This window comes from Quercus suber, unplaced genomic scaffold, assembly GCF_002906115.3.
Source record: "Quercus suber isolate HL8 unplaced genomic scaffold, Cork oak 2.0 scaffold_395, whole genome shotgun sequence".
Classification (NCBI taxonomy): domain Eukaryota; kingdom Viridiplantae; phylum Streptophyta; class Magnoliopsida; order Fagales; family Fagaceae; genus Quercus; species Quercus suber.
Genome location: NW_027069847.1, coordinates 560,394 through 580,624, shown reverse-complemented (window position 1 = coordinate 580,624; position 20,231 = coordinate 560,394). Strand labels below are relative to the sequence as shown.

Below are 20,231 nucleotides of genomic sequence, written 5' to 3'. Positions count from 1 at the left end.
TCTCTGGTATTCTAGATTGAGAGTCATCTTTTTATTGAAATTCTTGCATTGTCTCCATCAAGAGGTCTCTATGTGTTGCATGCAGGTGAAATCCTATTGATACATAGAATGTATTGCAGCCATTAGATCATTGGGAGGTTTATCAAATGTTGGGTGTGGGCCCTTGGCAACTTAACTCCATGTTTTGTGTTGACTAATTAAATATTAGGAATATTTTATTTAAACTTGAAATTTTCAAAATATTTTATTTAAACCTCAAAGTTTCAAGAAATGTTTAATTCATACCTTCTGTCACATTTTTTTTTTCTGTTAACCTGTTAAACATCACATGACCTAATAGTTTAAATGAAATTTATTTCAAAGTGTGAAGTTTAAATGAAACTTATCAAAAATTCTAATGTTTAAATGATTTTTTTTATAGAAAATTTGATATTTAAATGAAACATTTTAAAAGTTTTTGGTTTAAATGAAACACATTAAAAACTCTATGGTTTAAAAAGTAATTTACACTAAAGATTATTATGATGTGAATAGAGTTTATACTTAAAAGAAAAAACACGCATAAAATAGATGGAATGAGATTCTAACAATTAAAGTTTTTTACTTAGATTCTTCTAAAAAAAAAAATGTTTTTACTTAGATAAATTACTTTAAGAATTTGGAATGAGTTTTATGTTTTTTTTTTTAAAAAATAATTACAACATACTACTAATCTTGCAGCTTGAACCCCTTTTTCTCCTAAACCCCTAAACACTTTGTGCATGAGAAAGTACCAATTTAGCTACAAGGCCTTTGGTAGAATGAGTTTTATGTTTTAGAATAAGGCTAATGAAGTATATTTATTCACAACTTATTTAAATGGTTAGTTTAATTAGTAGACGATAAAATCGATGATTCCGTAGATCCAAAATTACTGTCTACCTATCACAACTTTCCATCTCATTAAAAATATGTTTGAATACTGCTTATTTGCTGAAAATTGAAAACTTATTGTTGAAAACACTGTAGTAAAATAATTTTTAAATGTGTAAACAGTACTATAGGACCTAAATTTATATTAAAATATGTGTTTGGATGATTTTTGTGGGTCCGTAAACAGTAACATAAAAGTCATATTTTTTCAACAAAACTCAAAAATGCAAACCGGAACGCTTCTCAAACACACGCTAAATAATAGGAGGTTGTGTCAATAACATATCACTCTTTCGTCACTCTTTTCATCTCTCCTTCTCAATTTACTTGGCAAAATAATTTTTTTTTTTAAACAAAATATTTAGTCAGTCAGGTGATTGACTTTTTGGTTAGCTTTGATAAATATCAGCTGAGGTAAGATGTCACTGGCTACCTTTTTATAAAGTCATTAATAAAGGAGAGAGACATCACTAGTGGGGGATGGTATTCATTTTTATATTGTATTTTATGCTTAATTTATTGGAGCGTATATAATTTAGGTTGTATTTTTATGGATCCGCCATCTACCATGGTCCACATATGATCATAAATATATACCTAATAATCAATTTGATTTTGATTCATTGACTTTTTCTTAGTAGATAATAATAAGAGTCTAATTAACCGGTGTCTTAGTCTTAGAGTATTTGTTAAGATTAAATTCTATAATACAGACAATCGATATGAATCGATTAATCTAAAGGGTTTGCTGTTTATTAGTTTTTACTGCTTTTTAATACATGTAAAATATTTGAAGATTTTTTAACGAGTACACAAGAACATCTTTCTATAAATCAATCTTTGATCGGATCCATCCCACATCAAAGGTCCCAAAAAGAAGGACCCATTTGCTTGATAGGACAAAAATTGGGGGGTCTTGGAATCTTGAGTTCGTGCACATCGATCAGCTAAAAGAATCTTGAGGTAAGGCATGCAAATCGGCTGAAAGAATCTTGCTTCTTTTTATTTATTTATTATTTTTTTATGTGGCTCTCAAGATTCTAATTTCTTATTATAATTGGTACAGGCTAGTAATTGGCCTCATGTGTCTTTCATAGTTCATGCTAAACGTATTAGTGAAGGTAGCTATTTTATATATATGTTGAAAGTATTTTAAAAAATAAAGGGTAATTTATATTTTGTCCCTTCAATTATTGTTTTACCCTGAAACTAGTTAAGTTTATATGAACACTTCAAGTCTTTAAACTTTAATTTATTTTATACAAGTTGAAAATAAATAAATAAATATATATATATATATATAGACAATAATCTACCTCCATGTGCAATGCCACAAATTTCAATGTGACATGGGAAATGAAACTCCACTAATCCAATCAAATTATATTTGTACCTACAAGTTAAATTGGAATTATCTCAATGTGAATTTTCACGAGACACATGCATGAAGAAGTTTATGGTACGTAAATTGTCTTTAGATGTATAAGCTCAATAGAGTGAATCCGAGTTAAAAGGATTGAGAATTATTGCATTTTTTTGCCCTTGATAATTTGTGTTTTTATAGCAATTATTGATAAATTACTGTCAAAAAGTGGTGTTACTTATATGAAATATGTAAAAAAAAACTTTCAAAAAAAATTAATTTTTTTTTAATAGAAATTTTCTAAAAATATTCCTTAACCTAGTGAGTAAGAAATGATTGGTTTAATAAAATAATATTTCTTAACCTATTAACTTTCACTTTTTATTTTTTGGTTGCTGAGTAAGAAATGATTGGTTTAATGAAAAAAAAAAGAGAGAAGGACATTTTTTGGTATGTAGTGCTTGCTTTTGAAAGAATGGCCCTAGCGAAATCGTGAAAGCAAAGAAAACGTTAGTTTATGTGTCCACTTTTCCTAAGTTCAAGGGCAAGTTATGACTTATGAATATAAAACAAAGGCAAGTGTGATACGCAATAATAGAATCATGAATATAACCATTGCTTTATAATTGCTATTCATTTGTTTTGTTAAGTTCTCATTTCTTTATAATGAGAAATAGTTATTTTTTACTAAAAAGTCCGTAATAGTTATTTCTTACTAGTTATTTTTTACTAAGAGGTCCATAATAGTTATTTCTTACTAAAAGGTCCATAAGAGCATTTTCTTAAGTAAGGTAAATCAACTTATATTATAGTATAAAATTAATAATAATAATAAACAAATTACAAACTCATGCTTTATGTATTAATTTTAATTTAAAAGATGTATTAACTTTTTCAAAAAAACATGTATGATTTTTTTATTGTATTAAGAAATCCAGCTTGTTTTATATATTATGATTTTTCTCAAGAAGGTGAATTTGTTATTTATTAGAGTTTATTCTTTAGGGTAGATGCTGTTAGTTTTTCATTTAATATTTATAGAGAGCAATTTTGAACAAAAGAAAATAGTTTAAATATACAGTTATTTAATTTATATATAATTTTTTTGGGAAGAATAATTTATATATAATTGAATGTTAAACAAGACCCATAGAAAGTATAAATATTATTATATAAAGGGTATTTTAGGATATTTGAATGAAATAGGACTCCATTCTATAATGAAATCATGTTACGTGAAATAGAAATTTAGGATTCTATTATTGTTTAGTATATTCCTAACAAATCACAATATATTAAACATACCATATTTTTAGAGCTATTTTTTTTTTTTTAAAACTATAATTGGAGAGTTATTTGGACAATATCGTTAAAAGCTGTTAGGGATAAAAGGATTAAGAGTTTTTTTTTTTTTTTCCACATTAAGTTGAGGGTGGGGGGATCGAGCCCTAGAAATTGGGATTTGAGATCCCAAGAGGTAGCAATTAAACCAATAGTTCATTGGTGTCCCATGAATGTTTTATTTTATTACCTATTGTGCCTTTATATATAGAGCACAGGTATATAAAATGTTTTTCCTCTTGTCCAATATTTGGTGAAACCAAAAAATTTTGGGTTAACGAAAAATGTTTTTAAATTCAATGAAAAATCAATCAATCATCAATCAATCTATCTATATATAAAAACAAAAATTTCATATAGGAGTGTATGGGATTTTGTCAAGTGACATATTCTTCATTTAGGCTTCTACCTTAATAAGGGTTACATTTATGTCAAAATATTAGTTCATTGAATGTGTTAATGGGTTAAATGCACATCTTAATTATTTATAGGCGTGCACTAATTATATATAAATAGTTTTTTTTAGAAACTATAGATTGTTAAATAACAAAACAAAAACAAAAATCTCATGTGGAAGACCATAAGGTTCTGTCATATGACACAATTACACCATAAAATAAACATCAATAATATGAAATTGATTAAAATACTTTTATCATTATTCAAATTACAATATTTTTACGTTGTTCTTTAATCCTTTAATTTCTCTTTACTTTAAGTTAAAAATTGTAATGGACATATGTGCGCAATTTTAAATTTTCATTTTTCATGATAAAATCAATACTTTAACTAATTTCTATGGCATACTCTATTTCTTTATCCTCTTGAGATTAAAAAAAATATTGTTTATTCCCTTAATTTCATATTGCTTTAATTCAATAAAAACTTATTCATGTTTTTGCAACATTACTTCATGTGATTTCTTTAACATATTGGGAAAATTTTATATAATCTTTCACATGGCAATTAAAGCATTATCCGCGCATCACGTGGTCCCTATGCTAGTTTTACGAAAATGGTAGAAACGGAATATCCTTTGTGCCCTCCCCCTCCCTCGCCCCAATGTTTTTTGCTCAGCCATCATCTTTCTCCCAACTCCTCTATCCCACCACTGCGTATTGGATTGATCAAAAAGCTTTTTTATTTATTTGGTATAATTCTTTATGTGTACGTTGTAATTGAACAAAAATTAGATATAATTTCTTAAATGTTGTGCCTTAAGTTCTTTAAATAAATTCAATCATATAACCATAATGATGAATAAGCAACATATGCATATCGAGTAATGAGCAAATTCACTATAAATAAGATGCGTGTTCAATCTTCAAACTATCATTGAATATGTTATATATTAACAAAGTACTCCCTTGGAGATAATGACTTTTAGGCACTAATGACTTTTCGGCTTGAAATGAAAAGAGTTCTTATTTCTTTAGAACAATCTCTTCTTCATGATATATTTACTACTTTTATTTCAGATTGAATTTCATAGTCTTTCAATAAAAAAATGTATTTCTAATAATGAGAAGGAAATTTTGAGTAAAGTCTAATAATGAGAAGTCTCCCATTGGATAATAATGAGAAGAATGAGTAGTTTTTTTTTTTTTTTTAGTAGTTAATATAACATAATTGACCACATACCCGATGGGGCTTAGGCATTTTGGATTAAAATGTATTTCTATATATTAATTATTCAAGGAAATTTTCCAAGTTATTTATCTCCCTAACAAAATATAGTACTCCTTAGATAATATATTATATTATCCAATTAAATTCAACCATATGATTTTCTTGCATTAAATAATGCAGCATAAAATGTATTGTCTTCTACTTCTACCTAAGTTTTGTTCTTTTGTTCTTTATTGGGTTTGTCTCAGTCGTGCTCAGTTAAAAATGAGAACAAAATAAGGCGTGGAACCTAGAATTGGAAAGCATCATTGACAACATGTTCTAAAGAATTGATTTTTTTTTTTTTTTGGGTCAATTTTGTGTTAAATAAATAATAAATCAAGATCATGTTTAGCTCTTTTTGAGTTTCAGTACAACTCCAAGTAGAGTTTAGCCATGTTAATAGCTGAAATTAGGTCAATAATTGAGATCAAATCATATCATACTTATTTTTTTTTTTCTTAATTAATAAAAAGCAAGTAATTTTGTTATAAAAGTAAAACCTCATCATGATAATTCAACATGTATTTACCTTTTATGATCTAAGATTGGCCAAACTCATTATTAGCTTCCCATCCAGAGGAGCCAAATCCAAGAAAGTCATCATACATGGCACATGGCATATGTTCTAGCCCTATACTTCTTTGTCATACCGAGTGTGATCTTTATCATATTTTAAAAAAAAAAAAAAAAATGAAGTTTAAGCAAACTGCTAATTAATTAAGAAAATGACACGGGTTATGGTGTGATTCATGTGGTTATCCTGATCCGTCAATGATCGACGGCCTAGATCTTGCCACATGAACAGGATGACAAATCCTTTTCATCTAGTGAAAAACTAAGTGCATATATTATAAATGTATTTAATGTATCCATATTTCTCCAAATCAAAACGTGCATCTACATGTTGAGTATAGTCTAATCATTCCACTAAAATTCAAGGACTAAAGTAACTTTTGACTGTGATTGTTTGAGGATTATTTATATAGGGTATCAATTATAGCCATGTCATGGAGGACTTATCACTAATTGTATATCCCCTTGGAAATCCCACCTTGTCCTTGTGTGCTTGTATCTTTGTAAGGAAGACTCTCTAGTTTTACTACATGGGGGCATATTTTAGTGGTAATATGATGTTATCCACTTTACTTTCACACAACTAACAAGTAGCTTCTGATTTGGAAAGGCCACCCCCAATAACAAACCCAAGCACTCACGCATAATTGCATCAAAATTCAAATATTCATTATAATTAATCCTACTAAAATCCAAATCACAACCCAACTCACACGTTGAAGTGGTCTTTATTGAATAATGTATTGTGTATATGGTTCTTTTGATTTGAGTAATGACCCTCCCTGTGTTGTATCTGTAATCAGATTGGAGACCAATTTGTTTTTCTTGTAATTTATTTTGTTTTTGAATAAAAATTTTCGGTTCATAAAAAAAAAATCCTACTAAAATCCAAATGTAAATTTATATCCTAACTTACACAGGAGAACTATCTCCTACATCAATTATATGTAATGGTTCTTTCATAGCATAAATGCTTGAGATACCTCTAATAGATTATTTTAAATGGATTTCATGAAGTTTGAGATTTTTTTTTTCTTAAGGTAGGGTTGGTGATCCTTAAGAGGGACCAAAGGGGTGTTAATCCATTTGGAAGATCACGTGGACCAACATCAAAAGGTGATGATTCACTTCACCATCTACAATAGTAACATGTGTCTAAGACCTACTGGAGCATCTCTCAATATTCTTCTTAGACAAAGGGTAGGTCACTTGAAACCATCTATTTTACCAAAAAGTCGGTGGCCAACTTGAACATCAACGAAGGAGAATTGTATAGGGAAAAGGACATATGCCCTAATTAATGGTTGGCTAGGTTTATAGGAATAAGGATATCTTCTTCTTTCCTTTCTCTCTCTCTTTCTTCTGGTATGAGAGGGCCTTGTCTCTAATTTTGACACCTCACTTTTACCAAGTGGAAAGCTGACACATTCAATCCTGCATCCATCTTTGTGATAACAATGTTACCATTTTTTTTCCCACAACTGATCAAGGTGTCAAATTGTGGTAAGAATAATTTTTTTTTTTAATATTGAAACCATTTACATCACTTTTATTTTACACCAATCATAATAAGTTATTTAAATATTTATAAAAAATATTCGAAATTTAACGAGTCTTTAGAATTATTGTTTTTATAATTGATCTCATCAATTGCCATGTCATATTGAGGATGGGATTCTTTCACCATTATGGTAGGTATTTGGATTTTCAAGGATTTAGTGTCTTCAAAAGTTTCTCAAACAAGTTTGGAATGTTTCTGATCAAAATCTGTGTAGAAATTATATATAATCAAAATCTTTTATTTTATTTTATTTTTTTGAGAGGGCATGTGAGATTCTTTGACCGTTAATACAACTTAGTTGAGCAATTCTATCTTCTCAAGTAAGTACAAGATAATTATCAAAATTAAATTCCAAGGACAGCCATTGAAATAGTTTTATTTATTTTCGTCAATTAAGTTAATAAAACTTAAAGGTTAAGATGATATTGTGATTTTTTTTTTTTTTTTTGAAACAAGATGATATTGTGATATTAGTTATACACTTTAATAAGCTTTTTTTTTTAAAAAAAGTCAAAGTAATTGATATGAGGTATAAAATTATGAGTTGCAATATAGAATCTGTGGGGTAACACAATCTATTTGTCCGCTTTAGAGGGCAGGCTTGGGCATACTTAGGGTGCAACGTCCGCAAGCTTCTATCCCCTGCACAGCTTTGTCCTCTTTGCGAGTGTGGAAGGCATGCTTAGGCACTTTGTGCTTTGCAACTTCCGTCCCACATCGCTTAGAGAAGCGCCCCCCCTATGCCTTATAAGCTTGAGCTTAAGGCATAAGGGTACCACTAAAGCGGACCTTAGGTGATAATTCAAGAGTCAAATTATAAAATGAGATTTCCATTTATAAAACAATATTTCATCTATAGTAGTAACATCATCAGTCCCACTAACTTTATTTATTTCTTTTCCTTCCTTTTGCAAATTAACATTTTCCCAATCACTTAATAAAAAAAAATAAAGAAATAAATAAAACTCCATCTCTTAATTAACGTTTCCTAACTTTTCAACTTTCCATTTAATATTTCATCAAGCCCAATTTGATAACAATTCAAACTTCCTTCAACTTTATAACTCTACCTCTCCCCAATTAAGCAGTTATGAAAAATTGAAAACTGTTCAGTTGCCACTTTATTAGAATTCCCAAAAAAAAAAAAAAAACACATTAATTTTTTGTCTATATTGGTTAAGATGATATTGTGATTTTTTTTTTTTTTTTTGAAACAAGATGATATTGTGATATTAGTTATACACTTTAATAAGCTTTTTTTAAAAAAAAAAAAGTCAAAGTAATTGTTATGAGGTATAAAATTATGAGTTGCAATATAGAATCCTTAGGTGATAATTCAAGAGTCAAATTATAAAATGAGATTTCCATTTATAAAACAATATTTCATCTATATCTATCTATATATTATTATTATTATTATTATTATATATTTAAAAGTTAAAGCATAGCATTTATTGTTGCTACACTCCTATTGAGCCATCAGCGATCACATCATCGGTCCCACTAACTTTTTTTTTTCTTTTCCTTCCTTTTGCAAATTAACATTTTCTCAATCGCATAATAAAAATAAATAAATAAATAAATAAAACTCCATCTCTTAATTAACGTTTCTTAACTTTTCAACTTTCCATTTAATATTCCATCAAGCCCAATTTGATAATAATTCAAACTTCCTTCAACTTTATAACTCTACCTCTCCCTAATCAAGCGGTAATGAAAAATTGAAAACTGTTTAGTTGCCACTCTATTAGAATTCCAAAAAAAGAAAAAGAAAAACACATTGATTTTTTGTCTATATATATTTGCAATTGCTCTATCTCCCTCCTACAAATTTGGAAAGTCCCTCTAAGGTGAGGATTTTTTTTTTTTTTTTCTTACCCATATTCTTCAGGTTTTTTGAATTAATTTTGTTAGTGATGTACCATTGGAGATCTTAGGTGCCAACAACATTGGTTCCCATAAACCAACCAAAAAAATTTCAAAGCCATGGTGGAGAATACATTAAAAGAATTGCAATGGGGTCTTTCTACTACAGTTTATGTGATCGTTAATCATGGATGAATTTTTTTTTTCCATTGATGTTATACCTCTTATGTGAACTTGTGTGATGCATTCTCCATTATGGATAAATGATTCTCTTTGTATATGCATAGCATAAATCAGTTCTATTATATGTACATATTAGTTGTGACATGAATGTAGATGCATAACTTAGTACAAGACATGTTACTTTTTTTTTTTCTTTTTCTTTTTTGTATTGTAGCAAATTTAGATATTATTATAGGATAACTTTTCTGTAAGACTTTTTGCCAAAATTGTAGAATTTGATGTCAATGGAAAGAAAATGAAATCAAAGGACATGTGTAAAACTATATAAGGTAGAAATAGACAACCAAAAGAAAGACTAGGGTGAAAGATTATCCAAGTTTGGACAAAGTTTCAAAATCCACAAAGACCAATTGGATGTGAGACACTCCAAAATGATGTATGCTTGGCTATATGAAGAAATTGAATTTGGATAAAATATGAAGAAGACCAATTGAATTGAATTGAATTTTCTATCATAAGTCATCTCTCTCCTTCTTATTGTTTTGATTTAATTTTTGTTTGAGCTAATACTTAGTTAAAAAGTTTAGTTGTATTCTAGATATTCAAGAGGAGAAAATTCTAAAAGGAAAATCAAGTTGTTGAAGAAAATAGCATAATCCAAAATCTAAAACTAAAAACCAAAATTAGGAAAACATAACACACTATAACGTAATTTAAAGGAATATGAACCACCTAAGAAATGGATAAATATCAATCAAATACACCCAAAAATAATAGAACGGTATATTTGTATTTGTAGAGATATTGAGATGAAAAATAATTTTAGAAATTATTTAATTTTTGTAAAGTGCTACTCCTACAACGTTTTCACAACAAGTCATAGTTGGTAAGTTGTTATTGATTCTAATTTAAACCTATCACTAAAATTACTTTTTTTTTTTCAACTAATAACAATCAATAACAACTTACTACATATGATTTATTGTGAAAGTGTTGTGAAATTATTGTCAACATAACATTTCTCTTAGTTTTTTGGTAGAGCAAATTATTTTCAACAAATTTAGGAGAACAAATTATATTTATATCAAAATTACAAAGTAATTATCTATTCTTACGCATTACATGAGTTTGCAACTAGTTATTTAATAATAATTAACCTCAACTAATGGAGCAGATATTCCTCTCTCTCAAGTGGGTGTGAGGAATTTGAACCCAACTAGACAATATTATATATATATATATATACACAATACGATGATTGGTTGTAGGTGAACTTGAACCCTAAACATTTATATTGAAAATTTTAGAATAGGTAAATTGAGTTATAAGACTCCTCGGGAATTCTCACCTCTTTCCAAAAGATTGAGAACTTAGTATTAAAGCAAATATAGGGAATGATACTTCTCTTAAATTTCTGATGACAAGAGATCACGGCTAAATAACCGACACCTATTAACTGCAACTGCAACTGCAAGACCAGAGACCTCCTATAAGTCGCAAAAATTAAATATGAGTTAAAGCGTTTCTTAAATCCACTTTGACTTTGTTCGCAGGCAACCAACCAAACCTATTGAAAATTCAACAAGCCACAGGCTGAAAGTCTGGTCCATTTGCAGCTAGGTACAGAGGTCCACTCTTGAGGTATGCGAGATAATTCTAACCCCTGCAACCCGTTCAGACCCAAGAGAAAAGAGAGATAAGTTTGGTGAGTAGTAATGACTAGAGAAACAAATTATTTGAAATAAGTAAAAGCTTTCAACTGGAATAACATTTTTTTTTACCACGTTTTCTAAGTCTACATACAGAACCAAATGAAATTGATAACCTCTAGTTGAAAATGGTCACCAATCAGAAAGGAGAGGTAATTATTTCAAATAAGTAAAAGCTTTCAACTGGAATAACTTTTTTTTTACCACGTTTTCTAAGTCTACATACAGAACCAAATGAAATTGATAACCTCTAGTTGAGAATGGTCACCAAACAGAAAGGAGAGGTAAAATTAATTATTTTTCCACATTTTTTTAAGGCCTACAGCTTTAGGATATTTTACTTTTTTGTTGTTGTGATTATTCCATAGTTGGGAGAAGGGAGAATTTATACCCAAATATCTAGGTTGAAAACACCATAAGGAGCTAATTGAGCTACAAGGCTCTTGACACCATATTTTCAGAAAAGATCGGATTCCCAAATCTCAGATAATTAGATGCACGCATTTTGTCGAATTGGGTTAGTACTCATCTATCATTTCCACACACAAGAAACCATAATAATAAAATAAGACAATTATTCAACGAAAACAACATTTAATATCTTTTGGTCAGTAAGAAAACCATGCGCACACACAAATGGAAAAAAGTAAATGAGACAATTTTGATGATGTGTTTATCTAATCACATGTCCTACGTTCTCTTATGATGGTGACCAGATTTGTAGGCCTATGAGGCTTCATTATATGTAGGAGCACCACTAGGGTGAGGTGCATACCATTGGTGACTGGAAACCAAATCGCCTTACCTAAAAGGCCCAAGAAGCAACTTTAGCAGTATCAGTTTGGCTAACAATAAGAGGATGAAGGAATGCATCAACTTAGCACAACTCAGATCATACTAAATAGTCAAGCCAAGGATTTGGTGCAGAGCATAAATCCTTCTATTGTTTGTGATTTCAATTTCAATCTACTGCTAGATTATATTGATCCCATCAAGTGACCTCAAAGTCTGAAAACTTTACAGTTGACCTCTGTAAGTTCTAGAAAGAAGTATGCTAACCCAGTATCTGCAGAGTAACATCAACTAAATGCAAGGTGGAGAAAATAAAATAAAATGAAAAATAAAAAAGAACAAGAAGAAGTTACACCCTTTTAACTTTTGTGATAATCTAAACACTAGTTCAGTAAAACCAGGAGGAATAGTTAGATAAGATCACGAATTCGCATAGGGCAGATTCTAATCTGCAATTCTCATTACAATGAAGAAAATGGAAAGTTTACAACATCTTGAAGAGAGATTTCTATACATACTACAAAATACTTCCACAAGTGCTTTGAAAGTACAAAAACTACTCAGGTCAGCCACCATTTGAAACATAATGGATTTCATGAATGTTACCCTATATTGTGGCAAGATTTCAAAACTAAAACATGAAAAAAATTTCTCATGATAATGAGGGATTCAAAATTTGGCTGTCTGCATTCAAAACTAAAAAGATGGTCTGAAGAATTAGGTCGTCAACATGCATGGTAGACGAAGATATTCCTATCGGCAAAATTTCATCTCTCACTAGTGGGGGACGACTTCATTTTTCTCTTGTTCTTGGGCTTCACAGCATCCTTTAAAGTTTTCTCTCCATTTGTCCGCAACACAGTTTCTGACGCCTCAATATTTGACAAAGATACATTAATATCTTCAGGTGGTTCCACTGGCTTGGCTTCACCTGACATATTTTCTCCCCTTGAGTCCTGTTCTTTCCTACTTGGCAGTGTTTTTCCTGCGTGTTCATTAGCCATGCAGGTAAATTTACTTTAGAGAAAATATAAAGTAAAATAAAAAGAGGCTGGATGGAGTATCTCTCACTCCCTTTCTCATCACAGAGTTACTCATGGACACCAGTATCGTATGCAGGGTAAAGCTTAGTTAAAATTCAGGACTGAACAATGAAGCCCTTGCATTTTCTAAATATTGATAAGTTTTTGTTGTAACAAAATCCACTTTTGAAAAGAATTTCCAAACACTGAATCAGTAAAAATTTGGGAGGGAATCCGGTATATGGTAATTTTTCAAAAGATTAAGAAAAAGATAAGTCAGAAAATTTAAAAGGGCATTATATGGTAATTTGTATTTATTTATTGGTAAGCACATACACCCTGTAGGTTTTGAACCCACAATCTAACCACCTCCTTCCTCTCACAAGGGGACCTGCCATCTGAATCAGAGCTAATCCGGCAATGTGAAGGAAGAAGAATAAAGGTTGAGAGAGACAGACAGCGAGAAATATCAAGGAGAATAAAATGTTGAGCACATAGAGAAGAACAGGACTAAAAAGCAGCTGAGATGTCCATCATTGGTATAACGTATGTTTTATCTCATGTAGATTGGAAGTTTAAAATGATGGTTAAGCATTTGCCAGAAAGATGAATTACAGAAACAAGACTTGAAAGTTATTCAGTAAGAAATAAACTTTAATTAAGTACCACGTGAAGCTAGAGAGGCTTTCAGGAAATCTGAATTAACGCCTGCAGAGTAAGGGTCCCTGAAGAGGAACAAAAAGAGAAACTCAAAAAAATTAGATCTCCCACCCCTCTGGATGAAGGTGGGTGTGGCCAATGTACTAGAATAATGATTATCAAATAAAAAAAATAAAAAAAAAAAGAATAATTTAATCACTTGTTATTAAGAGAAGGTTATCAGAAGCAATGTCATAAAGTTTTGGACAGAATGAGACATACCAACTTGAGGGGCCTCCAATGAAGTTCTTAGCATCTCCATCTATTTTGTTAGTTTGCTGTTGTTCAGATGATTTGGCTTCACCTTCTATGTCCATACTTTGATCAGCCATGCTCTTCTCAGATGTCAGATTTGATCTCTCACTGTCACCCTTCTGGGGAACAGGTTTGTTTTGGCTCTTCCCTATATTAACACCAGCTCCACTGATGTCCAAAGCAACTGAAGAAGGGTGGCGCTTTATCTTCCGTAATGCTCTTTCTGTGTTGTATGATTCAACCTACATCAATTTGAAGAAGAAAAATAAGAAGTAGAGCAAAGAAACATACACTTAACAGGAAAGCAGCTACTTGAAACAGAAAGAATAAATAAATAAATAAATTTAATATTCTGCATCAAGAGGACACCAGTTCTCAGTTTCACAAGCACAATAAACAGTTCTAAAAAGTGAAGCTTGGTGCATTAAGAGGTTCATAATGGTGGCTGGCAGATGTTCACTTCAAGAAGCTCGTTGCCTGCGTTACAGAAGTAGCGTTTGACAATTATTTCCCACACACTATCTCCTACTCGCACTTAATTGCAAAATTTTTCCTCTTTTTTCTCTTCACAATTTTGCACTCAACTGTGCCAAGGGATATTGTGTCATACCCCAAAATCAAACTCATGAGTCTGCGGGTGACACATGGCAACCAGCAACCAGAACCACAAAATTGTAGATGACTACAAAATTTAAAATTTTATATATTAATAACCTGACTTATGACTCAACCAGGCCGGTATTCTATTCTTCATTGGAAACATGGTCAAATCAACACCACCAATGGTTCCTGCCGAAGTAGTACAACTTCTACCCTTTGTCACACATTAAATTCCAAAAAACAGGTGGGACCATGCAACAACATTTAACTCTAAAACAGCCTCAATTTCCTTTATCCTAAGCATAATACCTCGCGTTAGCTCCAGCCGTAATCATGAACTCAAACATATCCAAACAACATTAGCTAAAGTCTCTGACAACCCAAATTAACAGAAACACCAATTCTAAGCCAAATCTGTCACAAAATTCCCAGATTTGCACAACACTTGAGCTTCAAGGGGAAACTTCCTCCAGTTTTGGCCAGTCAATCCTAATAGCATTAATTCTGGAGCTAGTCTCAGTCATGCATCATGCTTATAGCATAATCGAAATATGAAATAAACCTAAAACTAAAATCAACCCTTTGAGGCTTTGGAAGCTTGCAGTAAATTAAAATGCTCCTGAAAAGATATCAAATAGCCCTTATAGGTCATCAGAACCTCAGCAATTTGGTGTCATATCTGAAATGCCATGGCCTTGAGCTTGTTCTTTTTATTTTATTTTATTTTTATTTAAAGATTGGTATGTCACACACACACACACAATCCCAGTGAGTCTTGAACCCAATAACTCACCCTTCACATAGCACTTGCAAGGGAAGGAAGTGCAAGTTGAGCTAGGGCTCATTTACTTCAACTCAATAATTCTCAATTATACATTATCAGGAAATGGAAACATTAGTGAACCAGTTCACTAGTGCAAAATCTTCAAAGGAAACATACCATTGATTATGCAACCCAGATCACAGATAACTAACACCACTTAACCTGACAATAATGAATGGTTAATCAAACCTAATTTAAAATTCTTTAATATTTACATTGCTAAAGATGTACCAGAATGCAATATGACTGACAATATCATAAATAAATCATGCCTTCACTTTTTCTTAGTCTCTCCTGATCATGAGTATTTTTATAAACTTTTTTTTTTATTATTGATAAATTACACAGGCACCCAATGGATCTTGAACCGACGACCTCACCCTCTACCTAGACTTAAAAGGGCAGAAGGCGCCAGTTGCGCTAGAACTCATTGGCAGACTTTTAAGAGGACTTGCCCAGATAAACTGACATTGGATGGTGTTTATGAGTATATAGGGACACAAATGAAATTCTCCACAGGTTGCCTTTCACCATAGCCAATAATGAGCATAAAAGCAGTCCATATATTTAAGTTTAGCATCTTGTCCAAAAAGCTATCATGTTACTCAACTGATATATTGGATATAAAGAAGCACAATAGAGACAGCAGTGCCACAAGGATTATTTTGGACAGGAAAACTCACTGCATTTTTTATTTTGGTAGTGATATCATAAGCCTTCTGACCAGCAATTCGCAAACATTGCATAATTACACTCTGCAAAACACCCTCACCTCCAGCTTTTTGAATAGCACAAATATCATTATTTGCATTAAGTGTGGCAGTCATTCGTCCCCCCATAACAGCCTCTTCATAGTGGGTTGGGTCTATGACCTGCATGGTACCCCCATCAGATTAGAATGAGAGCCTAATTAATGAAGCTATGCTCCAAATTGTTTGTGAACTTTTTATTATATAAAAAAATTGTTTCTACATTATCAACAGAGAGCATTTGCATACCACGGTGCTCTCATTACTGAAAAAGGCAAAGGTTACTGCTATAGGGAGGTGATGTATTATCAAAGGAAGTGGCTCCCGAACCTGTCAAAAAGCAAACATGAGACGAGCAACTGATTAAAATGATAGATTCAAGGGACTGAAGTATATATTGATCAGAAAATAAGTATGGACACTAGATTCCCGGAATGACATAACTACTTATTAAAAAGAAAAAAGATTCCTAGAATGACATAACCAAAGTTCTAGCTAGCAACCATTTATTCCAAAATTTTCCTTTTTGCTTCTTTCTCTTACTTTTGAGTACATTATTTATAACTGGGGCTTGTGCTTTCTATCCAAAGGGAAAGATTTTTCAAAATTGATGATGTATCTCCCATGTTTTTTCTGGATGTGTTTCCCATTTTATAATACCATAAATCAACATAAATGTTTTCTGTTTTCCACAACAACAATTCTTCAAATAATTTCCAAGAAATTTGCAAAGCTAACCTCCGGTGGGTGCACTATCACTTGCTGACCATCTTCTCCTCCTAATGAACACTCTGGCCTCCGAAATGTCAAGAGAGCAGCCAAAGCAGCAATATTAGCAGCATCAACAAGGTTTCTGCTTAAAATATAAATGAATAAATATCACACATTAGCTTCAACAAAAAACACTTGATATTTCTTATTGTAGGAAATACCCTTAGCTTACCCCCCATTATCAAGAATGTGAAGATCAACGCGGACTGCCCATACTGACTTCCCGGAAAGAACACACAGTGATTCTGTATCCACGGCTCTGCTTTCTCTGCACAAACACTTTAAACCTTCAAATAAATCATTCCAACTCAAAAAACTTCAACAGCATTTTATTTATTTTTTTGCTTCTCTAGAAAGGCAAACACATGCCTACATAAGAAGGGACAAACATAGAATATTATCACTCCTACAGCCAATTCCAACCTATTCCTGTGGGATAAGGAAATGTCTTTTGAGCCAAAACTCATTTTTCTTCTAAAAAAATATGCAAAGTTTTAAAATTTACCGAATTAGCAAGAAGAAACATACTGAAAAAAAAAAAAAAAGGTCAAATTCATATAAATAAGTATATGTGATTTTATAATGAAAACAATGTCATCATTAATAAAATGACATAGCATTTTAGGCACAAAAACCAGCTTCTTCTTATTTCTTAGTCTTACTTAAGACGCTATGAAAATTCACATAACTACACCTGAACAAGAATAACACATTACAAAAAAGTCTCAAAATTTAATACTACCAACAAAGACCCAATGCTAAAAACACTAAGCTTGATCGAAAAATTCACCTAAGACCGCGGTCAATTACGCGTCCCAACTCCACAGCAGCCTCACTAGGCCGGCCCGGCTCGAACGAAGGATCGGCCATGGGCGAAAACTCGGTGAACATCGAAAGCGTGCCCTCGTTAGGCCTGTCCTTGTAGGGCTGCGTCAATTGGGCAGTCACAAAGGCCATCACATGGGTCTGACCCAACTGCACCTCCGCAGACCCCTCTTCTCTGCAAAAAAAAAAAAATCAAAACACATCAAAAATTGAAACCCTAAAAAAGCAAAAGCATAAAAAATACAAAAAAGGAATGAAATTGAAAGAGGGGAAAAACGCAATGCCTGGAGAATTTGATGGAAATGTTGCGAAAATCGAAGGGACGACGACCGTCGATTCGGAGATCGGATTGCAATGCGGTTTCGATGAATTTCTTCTCGTTCACTGTTAAACGCCATATATTGGCTAATCTGGTCTCCATTTTTCTTGGGTTTTCTGAGAGAGAAGGAAAAAGGGGTTTAGGGTTTAGTGGGTTTGGGACTGACAGGGAGAGAGAGACTCCGAGAGTGAAAGTGTGAAAGTATAAACCCCAGCTAGCTAGAATCCGTTGGGTTTTTCTTTCATTAAACCCTAAAAAACTTCTTTAGGCGCGTTTGGCTACTATTGTTTGTATTTTTTTTTTTTTGGCTAAATTACTATTGTTTGTATTTAACTATTTATACAACGTTACTTTTAAGAATAATAAATAGAATTTTTTATTTATTTATTTTTTAATCAATAAATTTTAATTTTAAGTGTAAAACCTTATATTAGTAACTTTTGAAGATTATATTAAATATTTTCACTTTGTTAAATGCCACACTGCGGTTAAAAAAAACAAATGAAAATCAATAGTTCAAGTTTAAATAAAAGACTTTTTGTTAGATGAAACAAAGGTGCATTACTTATGTTTCTACCATGCCATTTATTTTCATTAAAACAATTGACAAACATTCATGAGGAAATACGTGGCAAAAAATTGACCCAATTTGTTCAAATAGATCAAGTTGGACCGAATAGAACCGAATTGAAGTGGACCAAATAGGACCGAGTAGACCAAATATGATTAAAGTGGACTAAATAGGACTAAAGTGAACCGTATAAGACTGAATAGGACCAAAGTGAACATAATGGACCAAATAGAATGAAAATAGACTAAATTGACTAAATAGAACCAAAGTGGACAGAATAGAACATAATGAACTAAATAGAACCAAAATGCCCTGAAGAATGAACTAAATAGAACCAAAGTGGACCGAATAAGACCAAATGCACCAAATAAAACTAAAGTGGAAAGAATGGATTGAATAGGACAGTATAAGACCGAATAGGACTGAAGTGGACAAAATGGATTGAATAGAACCATATAGGATTGAATAGAACTGAAGTGGACAAAATGGACCGAATAGAACTAAAGTGAACCAAATAGGACCGAAGTGAACCGAATAAGATTGAATAGAATCAAAGTGGACCGAATTGGACCGAATAAGACTAATGTGGACCAAATAGGACCAAGGAAATAATGGGACTAAATGGATCGAATTGGACCAAATTAGACCGATGTGGACCAAATAGGACTGAAGTACACAATAAAGATAGAAGAGAAACACGTTACAGTAATGGTAAATTTTAGTTTAATAATCAAATAAATAAAATAATGATGTTGTGAAACCTTCAAAGTGAGGTAGAAAATATAGGTATAAAATATATATGATATTCAGTTTTATTTATTAATTCTTATTTAACCATGCAATTCATGCATCATAAACAAATATAGGACATTCAATGTTTGACACCTTATTGTCAATTTAGATTTCGATGTATTTGACATAACAAAAAAGAGTGCGCATAGTTGTTGTAGTTGAATTTTTGGATTGATTCCATGGACTTTACACATATTTGGCATGTGAAGATTAGATGATCTTCATGTACTTGGTCATGGTGTATTTCTTCTTCAATATGTCTCATGGATATTTCCAAGGTGGGTTTCCATGGCTTGAAAGTTGAAACTATAACTACAATGTTGTTTTATTTTTCTATGAGGGTTCTTGTTTCTTAAATAGATGTATGGGTTGAGTTTAGCCTAGTTTTTATAATCCTATATGATTTTTAGGAGAGTAAGTCAGTTACACATCCTTTATTGTGAAGAAATTTGTGTTGCATACAAACATGCTTTGGAAGCTAGTCAAAGACTTGCACTCTGCTCTAAGAAAAACAATTCCTAATGAGAGTCTAAATACAAGTTACGTATTGGGTATTAAAAGGAATTGTTGACATTTGATTAGTTTTTTTGTCAAATAAATAAGGAATTGAAAAAAAATTATGTGCCAAATAAATAAAGAATTAAAAAAATAAAAATTATGCGAAAAATTGTAAGGCTATCAAAACTTATACGGCATAATATGAAAGAGTTTAAAAAAATTCAAATGTCATCGGCTATTACATTATATATATTACACAAAGATTATAGATAAAGAAAAACAAAAAGTACAATGCTATTTTTTAAATAAGACATTATTAAAATACTTCTATTATGA

The 20,231-nt window shown here is 31.4% G+C and overlaps 1 protein-coding gene across 2 annotated transcripts; it reads right to left on the bottom strand.

Annotated features, from left to right (window-relative positions):
- Nucleotides 1-12,358: 12,358 nt before the first annotated feature.
- LOC111994153 (exosome complex component RRP45A) lies at nt 12,359-18,320 on the bottom strand. Of its 2 annotated transcripts, XM_024026014.2 has the most exons (9): nt 18,000-18,320; nt 17,681-17,890; nt 17,063-17,158; nt 16,858-16,972; nt 16,369-16,449; nt 16,054-16,242; nt 13,915-14,189; nt 13,660-13,718; nt 12,359-12,956 (listed from the first exon to the last, which is right to left on the bottom strand). In XM_024026014.2, exons 1-9 carry the CDS (start codon nt 18,134-18,136, stop codon nt 12,739-12,741), a joined length of 1,380 nt encoding a protein of 459 aa, XP_023881782.2. In that variant the 5' UTR covers nt 18,137-18,320; the 3' UTR covers nt 12,359-12,738. The 2 variants fall into 2 exon arrangements, with proteins under 2 accessions (XP_023881782.2, XP_023881783.2); XM_024026015.2 differs by lacking the exon at nt 13,660-13,718 and having other exon boundaries at nt 12,815-12,956.
- Nucleotides 18,321-20,231: the final 1,911 nt, after the last annotated feature.